The sequence below is a fragment of the Stigmatopora nigra genome, chromosome 1 (genome assembly GCF_051989575.1).
Source record: "Stigmatopora nigra isolate UIUO_SnigA chromosome 1, RoL_Snig_1.1, whole genome shotgun sequence".
Taxonomy (NCBI): domain Eukaryota; kingdom Metazoa; phylum Chordata; class Actinopteri; order Syngnathiformes; family Syngnathidae; genus Stigmatopora; species Stigmatopora nigra.
Window position 1 is genome coordinate 20,680,232 of NC_135508.1, and position 17,673 is coordinate 20,697,904.

At 41.9% G+C, this 17,673-nt stretch overlaps 3 protein-coding genes across 3 annotated transcripts in view; 1 reads left to right on the forward strand and 2 right to left on the reverse strand.

Annotated features, from left to right (window-relative positions):
- Positions 1–5,557, reverse strand: part of LOC144196650 (fibroblast growth factor 14-like) — a 29,876-nt gene extending 24,319 nt beyond the window's left edge. The window contains exon 1 of the mRNA XM_077717011.1: positions 4,344–5,557. Coding sequence (XP_077573137.1) covers positions 4,344–4,998 — 655 coding nt within the window. The 5' untranslated portion in view covers positions 4,999–5,557. The remainder of the gene's footprint in view (positions 1–4,343) is intronic.
- Positions 5,558–6,194: 637 nt separating this feature from the next.
- On the forward strand, positions 6,195–11,567 carry cdadc1 (cytidine and dCMP deaminase domain containing 1). The gene is made up of 11 exons (XM_077729299.1): positions 6,195–6,727; positions 7,793–7,890; positions 8,673–8,850; positions 8,920–9,199; positions 9,275–9,481; positions 9,769–9,863; positions 9,951–10,000; positions 10,085–10,254; positions 10,320–10,509; positions 10,980–11,016; positions 11,120–11,567. Exons 1-11 carry the CDS (start codon positions 6,619–6,621, stop codon positions 11,221–11,223), a joined length of 1,518 nt encoding a protein of 505 aa, XP_077585425.1. The 5' UTR covers positions 6,195–6,618; the 3' UTR covers positions 11,224–11,567.
- Positions 11,568–12,247: 680 nt separating this feature from the next.
- On the reverse strand, positions 12,248–17,613 carry cab39l (calcium binding protein 39-like). Its single transcript, XM_077710322.1, has 9 exons — positions 17,381–17,613; positions 15,118–15,244; positions 14,866–15,030; positions 14,667–14,785; positions 14,039–14,207; positions 13,906–13,965; positions 13,743–13,808; positions 13,542–13,685; positions 12,248–13,478 (listed from the first exon to the last, which is right to left on the reverse strand). Exons 2-9 carry the CDS (start codon positions 15,217–15,219, stop codon positions 13,260–13,262), a joined length of 1,044 nt encoding a protein of 347 aa, XP_077566448.1. The 5' UTR covers positions 15,220–15,244; positions 17,381–17,613; the 3' UTR covers positions 12,248–13,259.
- Positions 17,614–17,673: the final 60 nt, after the last annotated feature.

The window sequence follows — 17,673 nt, forward strand, 5'->3', positions numbered from 1 at the left end:
CTGTCTCAAATTCAATTGAAGTCTGAAACAAACATCCATTGAATAATAAGTCATGTTATCAACGCACACATGTACGTCTGAATAACTAGAAGAACCGACAGGCAGGTCTACGTTTCTATATATTTACCATTTGTAAACAGTAAGTCTTCCAGATTTTGCCCAAAAATCTATTCAATTAATACCGTGTGATCAAGGAGTCTGGCAGCTGACATTTGGGACAATAGGCAGTGTACACACTGGACCAATTAGCTGTCAATCATAAGCTGTGTACACACATGTCCATAGCAAGCTAATAAAAAGACATGCCAGAAAGGACAGAAACACAACCACAAAGAAGAAGAAAAACGACATGAAATGTCTGAATGTTGAACAATTAAATAACAACTTTAGGCACATGTATAGTATATGATTGTCGTGCTTTATCTGGAATTGCAGTTTGACTTGTAACTTGTAACAAACTTTATGTACTTGCCCATTTCCCAGACTAATTGCTGTTAAATAAAAAAAAAGAAACAAATATTTTCATTTTAAAATATTTTGTCCTCCAAAAAGAATTTCTTTAACATGTTTTTGCTAGATTTATTGAATTGAGTTGAGGCTCTGGAGTAAGTGCAGACTCAACAGGTGTAAAATTCAACTTTAAATAAACACTTAAAATGTGTCTTTAACTGTGATGATCCAATTTTTGCAATATTGTGACAATTCCACGGAGTCCTGCGACACTTTTGTCTAGTTTGTCTTCAGCAATTCTAGTTTATATAAACATTGGAGGAAAATAAACAATACCAATAACTACATACACTTCAAAAATGTTTCCTTTAGAAAAAATGCGCACCTTCTCCTAAACATATATATATTTTTTTAAATCTGACAATCGCTTACCTGGCTCTGTTTGATTTAAAGCCGCTCGTATGCGCCTCTCGGCAACTTTCAGAACAAACTCAAAATCCATTGCTGACACAACGACCACGCCGACTGGCCACACTCTTTTAAAAGGGTCTTCAAGACCCTATCGAGGCCTCACACAAACATGCAGTGATGTCAGCAAGGCTGTCATCAGGAAAAAGGCAAGCAAGTCCAAGTTCAAGTACGACTGAGCAAGCCGGTGGACAAACTGAGCAGAATTGCCAAACTTTGACAACTAATCAAACTTTCTCTTATCAGGTTCAGGGACACTAACAAAGTCTTTAATAATAAATACAAATACTGTATGTGTAATGTGTTTTATGGACTAGAAAAAAAAGAAATGTAAAGGGGAGGACGTGAGAGAGTGGGCATGTTTCCCAGCTTCTTATCACCAAGCCAGTAAAAACACCTCCTTGTGAAGCCTTTGATGACCCGCCGCTCTTTAAGTGCCCTCGGAAAAATAACACTCATCACTCTCCATTGCTCGGACAGGAACGTGTCACACACACACACGTATGTGCAGAAACTTGGAAATTATGTCATCAACTTTTTTTCATATACTGTTAAGTACTCTTCCCTGTGAGAAAAAAATGGTTTCCTTGAAATTGATCAAGTTAACGAACAGGGGTGCAACGTGGTTAGATTCATCAATAATTATACTTCAATATAACTATAAAACACTGCAGGCAGACATCTGATTCAATTATTGACATTTAATTAAATTAGCCTCTCTGATGAGCAAGCTTGCAAGTGAGAACATTCTTTTAGATATGTGGTTTTAATAAGAAAATTGCTTTTAATGAAAATGTCTGAAATTTGTCAGAAATGGCTCTAGGTGAAATATAATGGATTGTGTCAAATGTGAGTATTCATTCATTTTCTGAACCACTAATCCTCACAAAGGTCGCAGGGGTGCAGCTAACTATGGGCACCAGGCTGGGGACCCCCTAAATCGGTGGCCAGCCAATCGCAGAGGACAAGGAGACAGACAACCGTTCCCGCTCACACTCATACCTAGGGGCAATTTAGAGTGTCCAATTAGCCTACCCTGCATGTTTTAGGGATGCGTGATGAAAGCGGAGTACCCTTAAAAAACCCACATAAGCCTAGAGAGAACATACAAACTCTGCATAATCTTAACAAAAGTGTCATGTCGTCATGGAATCTGTGATTTAAACAACAAGGCCCCAAACTAATGAGCTCAATGACAAAGATAATGATGACACATGTACATTCCAATGCACACACAAACTCTCGCTCACGTCACCATCTCTTTGGGTCTTATCAGAGAGGACACGGATCACCATGTGTGCTGTCAGAATTCTGTCAGCTCTTCACCACAACAACAGCGGCAGCAACAGCGCTGTTGAAGTTTGCCAAGCTGCATCAAAACTTTGTGATCTACTGCGAGCTTTCGCGGCGCACAAAAATGTAGTTTGGGTGCGAGCGGCTTTTGGGATGCGAGAGTTGGCGCTAGCACAAACTCCATCTCGAAAACGTTTGAATAAACTATGCAACGCGTCGCCTTGATGGCAACTCCCAAGAGTAGGCAAGCGAGCATGTGCACGTATATACGACCAAGACTATAAAAGGCCAAGAGTCTCTAATGTAGGTCACACCACGTGGGACGTGTGACACTGCTTTAGATGATCTTGACACCTTTTTAAAACGATATGCATTAAGGGCAGTCTACATTTGAACGCTTTAATCCCTAAAAACATACCCATGTTAGGCTCAAAATTTTAGCATTGTGACTTTGAGAGCCAATGGGGGTTTCTCTCATTTACAGCCAGCCAAGGTAAATGTATAGCAGTGATTTTTAAAAGGCTTGTACTTTTACGAGCAAAGTGCAATTGAGTGTGGTTTAAAGTTTAAGATCAATAGGTTTGGATTTAACTCATTCATTGCCATTGATGGTGAGACATTCGAAGCGTTTGTGATGTCAGTTAATGATTCAGAATGAATTTGGGTTTTTTTTGCATTGAAATGATATTTTCTTGTGTTTCTTGTTATGTATTAGTACATTTAGTTCAGTTTAATTTTTTTGTCTTTTGTTTGTTTGTTTCGATAAATTAGGTTGGGTTGTTTTCTCATAAGTATGTTTGACAGTTTATTACTTTTTTCATTATTATTTATATCCTATATGACTTTTGGAGTAACTGTATTTATTTTCTCTGGAAAAACATTGCACTTTTATGTTAAAACTCAAATATTTATGGTTATATTATCGGTGTCTCATGTTTGATAGGGTTGGTAAAAAAAATGGAAATGGATTGGAAGTCTATTTTTGTCAACGTAAGCCAAACAATTAACTCTCTCCAGACGACAATCGAACTACATTCATGCAATGCAAAAACAATATAATACTACTTTATATATAACTAGCATTCAGCGCTTATTAGTCGTTATTTTCGACAGATTGTGCTGATGTACAAACACAATGAGGTTGCACATACTAGAATAGTGTCAGATCAACAAATCTCGAGGAAGTGATATTATTGTATCAGCAAACAAGTTATGTCTTTGTCAGCTCAGGTTGCTTTCTGTCAAGTTGACTGTTTGTTAGCGAGAGAGTAGTTCGGAATTACTGGAAAATGTAGATTTTGCATTCGTAGGCAGCAAAAAGAGGACACGGCATGAATGTCTACACAAATTAGATGGGATGTCATCAAATGTCCCATGGAATTCTTTGTCCAAAGTAAGGTAAATGGGATAGGATTGCCATGGGAAAGTGCAGCTCATCATTCAAATTTGGGAGTTTTATGAGTAGGCTTTGCTCCCTGATTCCTGATCACTGATTTAATTGTTTTGAAAAAGAGGAATGCCACTGTTATCGCAATAACAAAGCTTTTTTCAGGAAGCCAAATAGAGACGCCTGTTGAGCCATTAACTCTTTGCCTGCCCTGGATGGCAACCCACCTGGAAGAACTGGCATTCTATCACGGTCTCTCCTCATCAAAATGGCTCGGACGACGTACTGCATATGATTCTTTTTAACTCATTCCAAAGGACGTACTCTGGCAAAACTAACATCACAGTGTCCAAGAAACGTAACGAAGCCAATGGTCATCAGTTTTAGCTAAATATGACACTGTACAAGTACAGTGAAAAAGTTTCCGGCAACCCATCAGGTCAGCAGCCCGACGAGCTCCGAGTGCCCCACGAGATGCTCGTGGTGGCCCATTCAAAACACAAGGACAAACAAACCCAGAGCTACGGGTTAGCGGAGCTGGGACGAGCGTAATGCTGCATCCGAGTTCCTTTTCCGCAGCATCACTGCTCTACGCACTTTTTTGGAGCACCCCGCTGCCACTGGACCGAGTTATCAGGCACCCCCAGCCGTGCCCAGCCCACCCACTTCCTCCCCCCTTTTGCACTTGCTGCACAATTGCAGGGAAAACAGCGACGACCGTAAGAATAGTAGTCTGGAAACTCACCAGTTGGGATCTTGCTTTTCTTGAGGCTCCTGCCACAAAGACACTGCAGCATATGCGATCCTTTGCTGAAAATGTTTCTCCAAATAAAGCGCATGGATTTGGCCGAGAAGGTGGGGGGACAGGAGGTGGGAGACGAGAGGCGCACCGGATGCGGCAGCCTAAATTTCTGCCACCGCATGGGGGCCGGCCCGCCCCCCTCTTTGCATGCCAGAGGAAAGGGCCAGCTGTGGGGCTCAGTTCTGCTGCGCTTGGCTCCTCCGATCCGCACCATAGAAAAGTAGAGAAGAAGCCAGCCCGGGTCGTCGCCCGGTTTCTCGCCCGATTCCCCGAACGGTTGCTGCGGGAGAAGGAGCTCCGCCTCGGGCTGGAGGTGCTCAGCGGCAGTGGAGGAGGAGGTGGAGTAGGAGGAGGAGCAGGAGCAGGTGGAACGGATGCTGCCGCGCTCCAGCCGCGGTGTCGATGTCGAGAGCCCCCGAGCGCTCCTCTTCAAATGGCGTCGTCGTGTGCCGCGCGGCGGGGGCACAGGAGCAGGCTCGGCGGCGTCGGCGTCCGCGGCGACGGCGGCGACGGCAGGGGAAGACAAGCATGCGGCGGCGCTAGGAGCAAGTCGGCGGTAACCGGCAGCTGTCGGTTTCAGAGCAAAAAAACATGGCATATTAGTGACGGAGGGGATGGTGGGCCCCCCTGCGTCCGTCCGTCCGTCTGTTCGTTCGTTCGTTCGCTCGCTCGCTCGTCCGGGGGTGGGAGGCGGGGGTGGATTAGGTGGGCGGGTGGCTTGCGGATCCCGGGTACCCGTCAGCAAGTCGCTGGCATCTTCTTGTCAGTCGCGCAGCCAGCAACTGCTGCACGACACACGCACGCACAACACGCACGGGCGAGTGAGCGAACACGCGGCCACAAGGACCCTCGGTTGCTGCTCTTCCTCCTCGGGAATCACTGCAGGGAATCTCCGCACTGTCCCGCTCTTCGTCAAAGTCCTCATGAATATTTCATCCGTCTTTCGGCGTCCACTTGTCAATAATCCATAAATGGCCGCTCCTGGCTAGTTCCTCTGCCTCACTCTTGGGACAACGTGGTCCGATTGGGGGTTCCTGGGATGTCCAGGAAAGCCGTGGAGAAGATGCATCCAGCATCCAAGCGCTTTAAGGCAACCTGTGAGGAGCGACAGCTGGTGAGCGCTACTCCATATCCGGTTCGCGAACCTTCGCAATAAAAGGTGCCACGCGCAAAACTTTTCACAAGTGAAAGTGATCCAGACTCATTTTTTCCAAGACAGAAGCGGAATGTATCTATAATGACATGGATTATATACATATATACTTGTTCACGACCCCTGAACTAGTGGTTTGCATGGCATCCTCAAAGGTCACAGGTCAATTTGCTCAGTCGATTGGCTGGGATAGCTTTTCAATTGGCTGGACGCCCATTTAGGGTGATCCCCGGCCCATGACCATCGTTTGCTGGGATAGGCACAGCACCCCCATGAACCTTGATGAATGAATGAATGGAAAATGTAACATTGTCTTTATTTATAAGGGGAAAGTCAATATTTTTTGTTTCATAAGAGTTTAATAAAAACATCTACCTTCCTCCTAAAAAGCTGTTTTTTGTAGTTACAATGTGAACTTCTGTACTATATTAAATGACTTTTGTCACACTGCGTGTGTGTTAGTTTTTCAAATCCAGATAAAAGAATCGCCTACATCAAATTCCCAACCATATTTCCAATGTTTTCATCCTCTCAAAACAATTGAATGATGTCCCTTGAGATTGGGTGGAGTGAAAAATGGAAGTTTTTGAAAGAATGGCATGGAATGGCAAATTGTGCAAAAAGTGGAAGGGTACGCGGCCATGATGTGACGTCACTCTCTATTTGCGGAAACAAGCTAAGGATCAACAAACGCGTCCGCGTTCTTGTGCAAACGCAGAAAGACTCAAAACGACACGTCGTGTCTTACATCAGATAGGAAAACAACCTCTGTAACAATCCATGATTTCCGGGTGATCATACAAGTTAAGGACGGTGAGTGCAACGAGAGCTACGTTTTCTCGACCTTTAGTCACTCTCACAGCATAATTACAGGCGATCGCTCAAGTAATGTCAGGGTTACGATCGACATGATTAAATCTTGCAAAACATGACGGATCTGGACACTGTTAGTCGAGGGTCGGCTGTTTCTTTCGACTAACACGGCAGCGCGGCTTGTTCGTATCGTGGAGGTCGAGCGATCCTCCTACTGGCCGCATTCGGAACTGAATTTCCCAAGGTTTTATAATGAACGCTGATCGAATGGAAGAAAGCTGCAGAGAAAGTCCAACCGATTCGGACCAGGGGAGTCCTTTGGAGACAGAATCCAGCTGTCAGACGGCCACCCTAGTGCGAGGTTTGACCCGATCGCCAAATTATGTGTCAATACAAATAGTGCACTACGACGGTGTTTTTGGGCCACGCAAAGGAAGGAAGTAATAGGTCTATGCCAGGGGTGCCCATTATGTTGATCGCGATCTACCGGTACTATATTGGTAGATTGCACGACAATATTTTGATCCCCTCCCTCCTCTGTTGGTTTCCTTAAGTAGGCTCTTATGAATTTGGCATGTAATTAGTTTTAGCGTGAATCAAGAGTGGATTTTGACCCCTCATTCCTTGCCTCTCCTCTACATGTTGTCTAATGTGAGCTATATAAATAATTGCTGAGATTTGTCGGTGGCCTGTAAAAAAAGAAAAAAGGTAGATCGTGAAAGGTTAACTTTATGGAGCAAAAAAATCAAATAAAGTCATAATGCAAGAATAAAGTAATACATTGGGATACTACGAGATTCTAGTCGTGATACTACCAGTCGCGATACTAGTGTAGATAGGTGGTGCGGAATAGCGCCTGCCCGCCACGAAGTCAGGCGTGTGAACCACTGCACCATTTGGTGGCCCCCTACAATGAAATATTAGTGTAGATGGAATATGATGTAAATGTGCTAATAGATGAAGGATTTCCTTATTTGTGAAACTGGTTCTAAAATACAATCTATTGAGATACTCAATAGATGTGAAGGGCTTTATGAAGTTGGAGCTAATTTATCTAAATTAGTCGCACTGTATTAATCAATACACATTACAAAGAACTACGTGATGTAATGACTTTAATATCGTAATATTACAACTTTTTTCTCATATCATTATGACATCACTCTCATAACATTAAATAAAATTACCTAAACATTATGACTCATCTTGTAATATTTCCACAAAAAAAAATCTATTTTGCGTGGCCCTAATACACCATCATAGTGCAGTAATGTGAATTATTGGGATTTTTTTTTTTGCATAGTCCAAATAATTAGTGTCAATAGAAATAATGAAGCCATGTGAAACATTGATGTTATTATTATTATTATTATTATTATTTTTTTTTTTTTTTTTTTTTTAATTTTTATTTTTTGGTGTGCTGCAGGACATGGTCCCAGATTATCAAAGATCAATCTGTTTAACTTGCTGAGTTTGTGGTTGGAGCTGTTTCCTCGGGAGAAACCAGAAGAAGATGGTAATCAGGTTGGTGGGAAAATACCAGGATATTTTTAAAAAAAAAAAACTTGTATAATTGTGTAATTTGGCTTAAATCACCTCAGTCAACACTATTCAAAATTATTATCTTAAACTATAGGTGAATGAAATAAATAAATAAATCAAGTAATTTGAGAGACGCACAGAGAGAGAAAGGGAGGAGGGGGCTACTTTTTGCACGGCAACGCGCTCGTAACATAACAAACAAGTTTAATTGAACTCAGATTACCATTCAGACACACTAAAAAAATACATTTAATCTAACCTTACACTAAACTTGATTCACATTTTGATACATTTCTTCTCCTGGTTTGGTTCTATTGCCCCACCTCTTCTACCATGACTTTCACTATTGATTGGCTGTTTGCTTTTGTATTCCCTTCAAAATATTCAGAAAATGATGCACTCGTATGTCCTCACAATAGGATAACGCATGACCACTTGCCAACGTAAAGTAGTACATATGTCATTCGCACTGCCTAGCGGGGGGGTGGGGGGTATCACTGAAAAAATCCAACGCTCCCCCCAGTGCTCACAGAGACATTACATGAGGGAGTTGCGACCAGAAAGACAGTGCCCATGATGTTCTCATGAGCAGCCTCTTGGTATGCTCGTATATCAAAATATGTCTCATCTCAGAATAAATACTTGGCCGAAATTTTACTCGTATCTGAAATTGCTCATATGTCGAGGTACCACTCACTGTAGGTCAAACGACAACACATTGTATCTTAAGGCACCTTCCTTTCATCTGGCCCGCTGTTTTCCAGATTGGCAAAGTGGGTCTGGTGGTTGTGCGAGACCGTAAGATAGTAGGCCTCCACTACAGTGGACCAGAGCTCCACGCGGGCCAGGCAGCCATCGTCCAGCACGCCGCACGCCTGGCCGACTGTCAGCTGTACTTCTCTAGGCGACCGTGCGCGACCTGCCTGAAGATGATCATCAACGGTGTGCAGAGCACAAACGAGATTGAGTCATCATTTATCACAAGTTCTCAACAATGGACTGTGTTTTCAGCCGGTGTGACCGAGATCTCCTTCTGGCCCGGAGATCCCGAGGTCAGCATGCTGAGGTCCGGCTCACCCGCTCCCTCTGGCAGTATCTCCGAGGAAGCCGCGCTGGACGCGGTGGCTACGGAGAAGCTCAAGTCCAACAGCCGTGTACACATCTGCTTACTGCTCCAACCCCTGGCCTCGGGCATGGTGCAGTTTGTGGCCGAGACGTCCAGAGAATGCGATTTCATGGTGACGCTGACCGACCACGAGCCCGACCTGAACAGGGAGGAGCTCTTCCACAGGTGTTTCAACCTGTTGTCTGTAGCTGCACTCCAGAATGAGACTAACAACAATACTTATTATGGCTCTTCTAATAGGGAACAGGAGAAACACTTGGAAGATTTCTCTAAACGTTTCCTGATCGCTGACTACCATCAGCATCGAGAGCTTCTGACTCAAATGCACCTGGAGAACTTTGGCGTGGAGCCCTATTTTTCCAACCTGCGACACAACATGGGGGAGGTGGTCAAAGTCCTGGCTGCCGTGGTGGCCGGGGTGCCGCAGCGTCACTATGGATTTCACCGGTTAGAAAGACTTTGGGAATCATTGGCTGCCATTGAAAATGATAGGCAAAATAGACCTCTTCCAAAAATGAACAATTTTTACAATGACCACATGGTGACTTTGGCATATCACCACTAACAACATTCCTACTGCGATAACTTCTTTTGAATGCCATAAAATGGTAACAAATGCTAATTCCTAGTCCTCAATGATCAATCATTCAATGTCAGCCATCCCAGTTGAATGGAATTTGTAATCTACTGCAGTTACGAGTTTAAAACAAAAGAGACAATGTCACCTGGTACAGGGAACCCCCGGGCCCAAATACATTAGTACCCAGCTCGATGCAAGATTTCGCCCGTCATTGCATCATCCAAGCCAGACTACTCGCCTACAGAACAGGTTTGCTTGTAATTTAAATATCTAGCTCTCAAATCATTGCTTTAACCTTTAACTAAACTGCCTGTAACCATCTTGTTATCACTTCAGAGGACCCGAAAGTGGGTGTCGGTGCCGTTATTTGGGCCAAAAGGAAGTCAGTGAGTTCATTTCTTTTTCTTCTTTGAACTTTACTAAATCGATTGAGCTTTTTTCTTTTGTAAGTAAATCGTCCCGTTTCCCAGGCTGGCCTTAATGGACCCCGTCATCTGTCCCTGGTGGGTTGTGGCTATAATGCTTACCCAGCTGGCTCCCAGTATGCAGAATACCCACTAATGGACGATAAACAGGAGGACAGAAATCGACGCAAGTATCGCTACATTGTACATGCTGAGCAGAATGCACTTACCTTCAGGTACGGAGCATATCGTGTTGAGTTTACGTCGCCTCACAGCAGTTTGACGGTGCAGATCTTTGTAGAACTCGCGATGTGCACCCGGAGGAAGATGGCATGCTGTTCGTGACAAAATGCCCATGCGATGAGTGCGTCCCTCTGATTAGAGGGGCCGGTATCACCCACATCTTCACCAGCGACCAGGACCGGGACAGGAATAAAGGCGACATTTCCTACCTCCGATTCAGCAATCTAAAGGACATCCAAAAGTTTATTGTGAGCAAAAACTGATCGATTTTTCAGATTTTTACCAAAGCGTCACCACCACTACTTTTGTATCACTTAAGTCTTCTTTGAAAGACAACACAATTATTTTTTCAATTTGATGGTGTTTTTTTCATTTCTGCCTTTTATTACTATTTAAATGATTTATTTATTCATATTTTAAATTCAATTGATTTTATTTAAATTGATACACCACACATTACTGCAATTGGAGGTCAATTGGTCCTGCAGAATCACATCCCATAGGCCCCACTTATATAAACCAAATAACAAACATTTAAGAAGTATACAATCCTTATATGTACATGAAAGCTTAAATGTGCACCCTGATAGTTTTTGACCAAGAACCAAGTTTTCTTTGGTGTTACTTGCTGTTTGAGAACTTACGTTCTAATCACTACTTGCCCATTATAACAAATCTCGTTTGAAGTGACCAAATGACATTTTTTTCTTCTCCACAGTGGCAAAGAGAGCCTGCAACATCTTCCAACATCACCAGTAAGCTCCCTCTTGTACACACACACACACACACACACACACAAAAGGCAAATATGTGCACTTGAGCTGCCTAATATCTGAACGGCCAACCTTTTTCTTTTAGACGGTCATGCCTGCAAACGCGGCATGACAGAGCCGGAGGACACGCACAACGTTAAGAAGTTTTGTGGCAGTAAATCAAACGATGACTTGTCAACCACCACCTGATTCTCACTCCCAGACTGGTGAAACCACACGCATCCACTGGAACCAAGTTGGGAGTGTGATACCTCACTTGCATTAGCATTGAGGCCCGAACTTGTGATACCGACCCCAATATTAGAGCAACTTAAACCATTCTATTGACGACGCAAACCCAAAAGTGGGTTGAGATTGCTATCGGGTTATCAAAAGCAGAATTTTATTGAAAAAATATTTAGTGGAAAATGTCACTATTATATTATGGTGAAGTTTAGATGGTTTTATTGGCTTGTGTTTCACAGATTATTTATTATATGCAGTCAATAGATGAATCCCTTGATGCCGAAGTTTTATAAATTAACTCATCCGCTGCCAGTGTATAGATGTCCAATCAATTTTGCTCTTATATACATATACATTCATATATATATATACACTCATATATACACATGTATGTGTATATATGTATATATACACATGTATGTGTATATATGTATATATACACATGTATGTGTATATATGTATATATACACATACATGTGTATATATACATATATACACATACATGTGTATATATACATATATACACATACATGTGTATATATACATATATACACATGTATGTGTATATATGTATATATACACATGTATGTGTATATATGTATATATACACATGTATGTGTATATATGTATATATACACATGTATGTGTATATATACATATATACACATACATGTGTATATATATACACACATATACATATATATATATATATATACTCACATACACATATACATACATATAAGATATCCAAGTATGGGTCAAAAGCATAGGTATCAATGGGTTAACTCATTCCAAATTGCACTTTAAAAAATGGCACTTTAATCATGGATTCATAGGCGCCCAATCCAATTGGACATGCAAGGCTTACCGTTAATATGGTTGGCTGTATGTTGGCATCAATTGCATTGGCATGCTATCTTTCAATGCCACTCCCCCAGTGGCAATGGAATGAAGTCTGTTCCTGAAAAAATGCTGATAAGAGACAAAATTGCAGCATTTCAATCCATTTATTCATTCTCAGTATAATACACACTGAAGCTGCTTTTTTCCAGATGTAAAAAGCAAACTACTCTATTCAGAATATGGACAAGACTTGGTGAAACATCCACTGGGAAATAAACTAATTCCATTCGAGCTGTTGTGTCGTTTGTTGTAATTCCTGCAATCATTTCATGCTTAATTTTGCACACATTGCTTTTCATGTGGCTTTTTAACACTTGCCGCTGCACTTTGTAATTAAAATAGAGCCCAGACGTGAGTTTTTAACGGGATTCTGCACATGTATGCAAACAACACACCTCAGATATCCAGTCCATAGCCAATTGCTTTGAAATCTAAACTTCCCAATTAAAAATACAACAAAAACATTGGAAAATTGAGGGAGAAAAAACACTGCAAACTAAAATGGCACTTTTAAATCTTCCACTCAACATCTGAAACAGACCAACACAGGAAAGAAAGCTTGTCACGTAATCTTGTACAAAAGAACACAGAACAGCATGAATACAATGATTCACCCCGAGACTTTTTAAAAGAACCATTTAAAATATAATAGAAAGTGCTATCAAGTGCCAGGAAAAGAATCAATGCTAGCCCAATTAAAAGGCTTTTGATTTGGAAATCAAGAGTAAGTGCATTGACAATGGTGCTTTTTTTTAAGTTGCTCTGTGTATTTAGTTGTATTCACTTGGTGTTTATTAGACCAAGTTTAAGTTTCGGTGCTGACTTATCAACTAAATAAACATTTTAACTGGGAGGGCTGGCATGATCGTGCTTCAGCGCGAATTGAACTGCTACTGACGCCCACTTAGCCAATTAGATGCTACCAACCAAGTGAGTCGTGGCACTGCTACATACTGGAGATTTAAAAAAAAAAAATTAAAAAAGATTTAAGGTAAGTAAGTGATTGATTGAGAACTATTTTTGCACACATTTTTAGTGAAGCCAAAGAGAAAATACAAATATATATTTTTTTAAATAGTTTTTTTCCCTACACGTTGCTATTGGTACAGAGTTGTATTAGTGGACGGAGGGCCGGAATTCTCGGCTGTTTTTTTAAGATCCCTTATCTGTTTAATTAGGTAGGTTTTCTCATCGTTGAACTGCTCGTCGTCCGTACGGTCCTTGTGGAAGTTGCTCAGGAAATCGATCAACTTGCTCTGGTTCTTGAGGAGGATGTCAACGATGGGCTGGGTCTTATTGGGGTTGGCCACAAAAACCTGAGGACGACAACAGACACGCTTAACTATTAAACGCTCAACATGTAACGTCTCAAATGGTACCTTGAAGACGTGGAAAGCTTCAAACTGGATGTTTGCACTCTTGTCCCTTAACAAGTTCATCATCATCTTGAGATTCTCCGGCTTGCTGATGTAGCGTGTCATCACCGTGAAGTTGTGTCGGTCCAGCAGGAGCTCGCCTAGAAGCTGCGGGAGAGTGACATTTTGGTGGGGTTACGACTGCTAACTTGCTAGAGCACAAACCTTGAGCGACTGCCTCTTGGTCACGTAGTTCTCCGAGTGCAGAAGCTTCTCGTAGTCTGTAAATACCTAAAGTGACACACGGCTTGAACGTTTAGCTCCGAAACATTCTCTACCAAATGGATCTGTGCAGGTTGAGGAGGGGTGGGGTGGGGGGGTCACCTACCGCATCATAGTTTTGTTCGAGATACTCTGCAACAAGCACTTTATGCCTCGTCAGGAGATCCTGCGATAAAAACAAGCGCTTAACGCACAACAACAACGCACAGGCAAAGTTGGCCGTTGAAGGCCTGAAGTACCTTGAATGTGGCAAAGGCATCCGAAGCGATGTCGAAGGTGGACATTTCCACGTAGGTGAAGAAACTGTGGAACTGATCCGAATACAGAACCACTTTGGCAAGCGGCTCGTGGCGGATGCACTCCCGCAGCATGATCCCGCAGTTGAGCGCCACCTGGGGTGCCTCGTACCTGTGAAAGCAAAGTGAGTTGGATTAACTGCAGCCCATTAACCATTTCAGGGACTGTGGTCGCTGAAGTGGACAGCTGCTCCAAAGAGCAGGTAACCATTTTTGGCAAGGAAAATATATTTGTACAACACAATACAAGACAAGAAATTTCAAAGAGCTTTACATCAAATAATAAAAAAAATACATAGTCACAATAAATCAGGATAGCTAAACAAAGAAAACAAAATTAAACAAATGCATACAACTTGATAACTTGTTTTTTTGTACTTAAGAAACAAAATTTAAAGATCCATTATTAAATTCCTTTTCGTCAAAGTTTTTTTTTTGTAACAGAACCAAATAAAAATGAATATGATCAGATCTACACACAGAAATGATCATTTTTCCGTCCCATTGACAGCACTATACTTCTAATCCATTTGACCGGGAAGCGCAAATGAAGGAAGTAAGACAGACTCACCCATTCAACAGAATGAAGAGAACTTCTTGATGAGAACAAAAGTACTCTACAGTGGGGCTCCTGGTTCCGATTTGCCTCCTCAAGATGTTGTTGAAGATCTGACACACATCCTTCTTACCCTGGAAGCACAGGCGTCAAACAGGACTCAACAGAGCGTGTTGGTAGTGCTCCATTGGCTGGTCACTGCACTCTTCCTTACCTCAAACTCAATGACCTGCAGGTTCTCCACCATTGTGATCAGCAGGCCACTAGTGTAGAGCTCCTGGGCCAATTGGGCCACCGTCTCTGTGTGTGGTTCCTTATCATTGCTCCCATATAGGATCTCCTTCATGGATACCAGACATTTTGACACTTCCTCAGATGCCTGCAGAACAGAGTTGAGTTGGAATTTAAACTTGGGCGACATATAGGCGTGCTGGGGGAACCGGGAATCGGTTATTCTCGTACCAACCTTTTCAGTCTTCTTCTCCTGTTTAATCAGCACAGCCAAGTTCTCCTTGAGGGTCTTGACGATCTCTACCGGAGTCTTGTGGGATTTACCAAACAGAGGCATGATGTTCACAAACTCGCCTCAAGTCCTGGAAAGTGAAACGGCACGAGACTTCAGTTCAAGAACAGGTCTCTACCAATTTGCATTTTATTTGCGATACGCAGCACAAAAGGTACCTTAACATACAAGTTAGTTTTGTGACAATGCTCATAACAGTCACAACTCAAATATTTTCCCCCAAACTGAAGTTAATGTAAACAGTATTTGTTCTGTTCAACTGGAAAAAAATAGGATACACATTTTGTGTATTAGGTCAGATTTTAATTTGATAATATTGAAGTACTTTATAAAATCAATCAATAATGCCATGAAAAATATAAAAAATCTGATAACCATTTTGGCCACACGAGGGCAGTATGAAGCAGAAAGGCCTAATTTACTATTATAGTATAGTTCCCTCAAAAAAACGTTCTTGCTTAGTTGGGATTGTGCGGGTGTGAACCGATTGCGCATGTTTTAGATACATTTAAATCTAAAAAACGAGCACATTAAGAGCATAAAAGAAAGTATTAATAAATGCAAAACCATATAAATGCAGCGTGTATGTTAGATTTGAATGGGTTAAATTAGGGGTGTCCAAATTATTCCACAAAGGGCTGTAGTGGGTGCAGGTTTTTCAACAGTTTAACCAATAAACAGTGACAACAAAACTGAATTTAATTGTGCCAAAATCCCCTGCAATATGCTTCATTGGCATTCAAATTTATGCTGGCCTATAGTTGCTGTGTATAGCATTAAGATAAACTTCAGAAACCTCATCCAAGCAAACATCAAATATGTGAATACCAATCAAAATTCATTCAAGAGTTTCACACACACATTAATTCAGGTCTGATGCCGTGGTGAAAACAAGTGATTTCCCAGAAAATGTCCACAACCTAGTTAGCCAGTCCCAATTTCCATGATATAATTTGAGTCCCAACCTTTCACTCTTCAAACCACTTCAACTACTTCCGCTTGCTCAACAAAGAATTGCAATGTCAGCAAAACAAGATATCAGCCGGAGTTAACTCAAGCCTCTGTTCGGAGGTTGTCATAGGGACGATGGGCGCATTCCTTTAGCACCTGAGAGACAAATTCCAGGATTCCAGGGCCAACCCAGCAACATGCCGTACTTCTGCTTTCACGGATGAGGTCATAATATTAGGGGATAGTTACAATGATAAGAATAGCGTCAATGCGCCCAACTGGTTACGATATGACAGCATGCTTTTTAGGATTTTAAGACATTAATAAATATTTTCTAAATAATTTTCTATCATTTTGTTCTGTTTTCATTGCTTTCATACAAAATTTGGACACTTTGACCAAGTTTAAAGGGTTTAGTTGGTAGTTGTGTGAGGACTGTGGAACGAAATAGAGAATTTACATATAATGTACTGCTCTACTTACAACATTTTCAAGTTACGAAAAAACTTCTGGAACAATTAATTTCATAAGTAGAGGTAAGAGAGCATTTGCAGTCGGCGGTGACATTTTCTTCTGCCACCATTGACGAAGACGATATAGATTAGGGCCAAAATGGGTAAAAGAATCTCAGTTTTACAAAAAAAATCCTGTGCAAAAGTTGTTATACGGCATGCATACACAATTAGAAAAGACAGACAGGATAGGGGACCCCCTGCTTTAAATTATCCCCAGGTATGAGTGTGAGCGTGAAGCTTTGTTTGTCTCATTGTGTCCTCTGATTGGCTGGTAATCAATTCAGGGTGTGAGGATACACTCTTTTATTATGGTTATTTAACAGGGCACAAGGCCACACTTCCGGGTTTTGTTTTGAAAATGACCGGACGTAGCTTTGTTGCCGTGGCGGTTAGCCTTGCCACCTGACGTCCAAAGTATAATCGCAAGAAGAGAATAAATAAAATGACCATCGGACATCAACTAATCAGATCGTCAATCAATTTGCCGATTGTGTGTCAATAGGTTTGGGAGACAGTTTGGAAGCAAAGGCAGCGCACGACGACGAGTGTTAGAAAACGTGATTTGACGAGACTACACCCCTCTCCCCTTTGCAAGTCGCTATTTGTCAGACGGATTTCCAATGCTAATCACCCGGTTGCAAACATCTGTGGAAAATCACACACGGATCCCGAGTGATGTTATACAAGACAATCAATGGCAATAAAACATTACGAGCCGCTATCCAAGGAAAGATACTTACAGTTAGAAGAATCGGAATTGCTGAGCGTCTATTGCGCTTCTGTCCCGCGTCACAGCCGCCCAGATCAAGTTGACTTGTCACGCCAGGGTTGTTAGTCCACTGGGCCGCGTGCTAAAAAGTGTGCGAAACAATTGAAATTGTGAGGAATCTGTTAGGAAGGCAGTGCAGAATTCCATCTGGTTACGTTCCAGCCTTTTGTCAATCTAGCATTGACAAACTGCACGACTTCCGGTTTGGTTTAAAGCGAGACGATGGCTTTAGGTTCTTGCCCTAATCCACTTCCATATCTACAT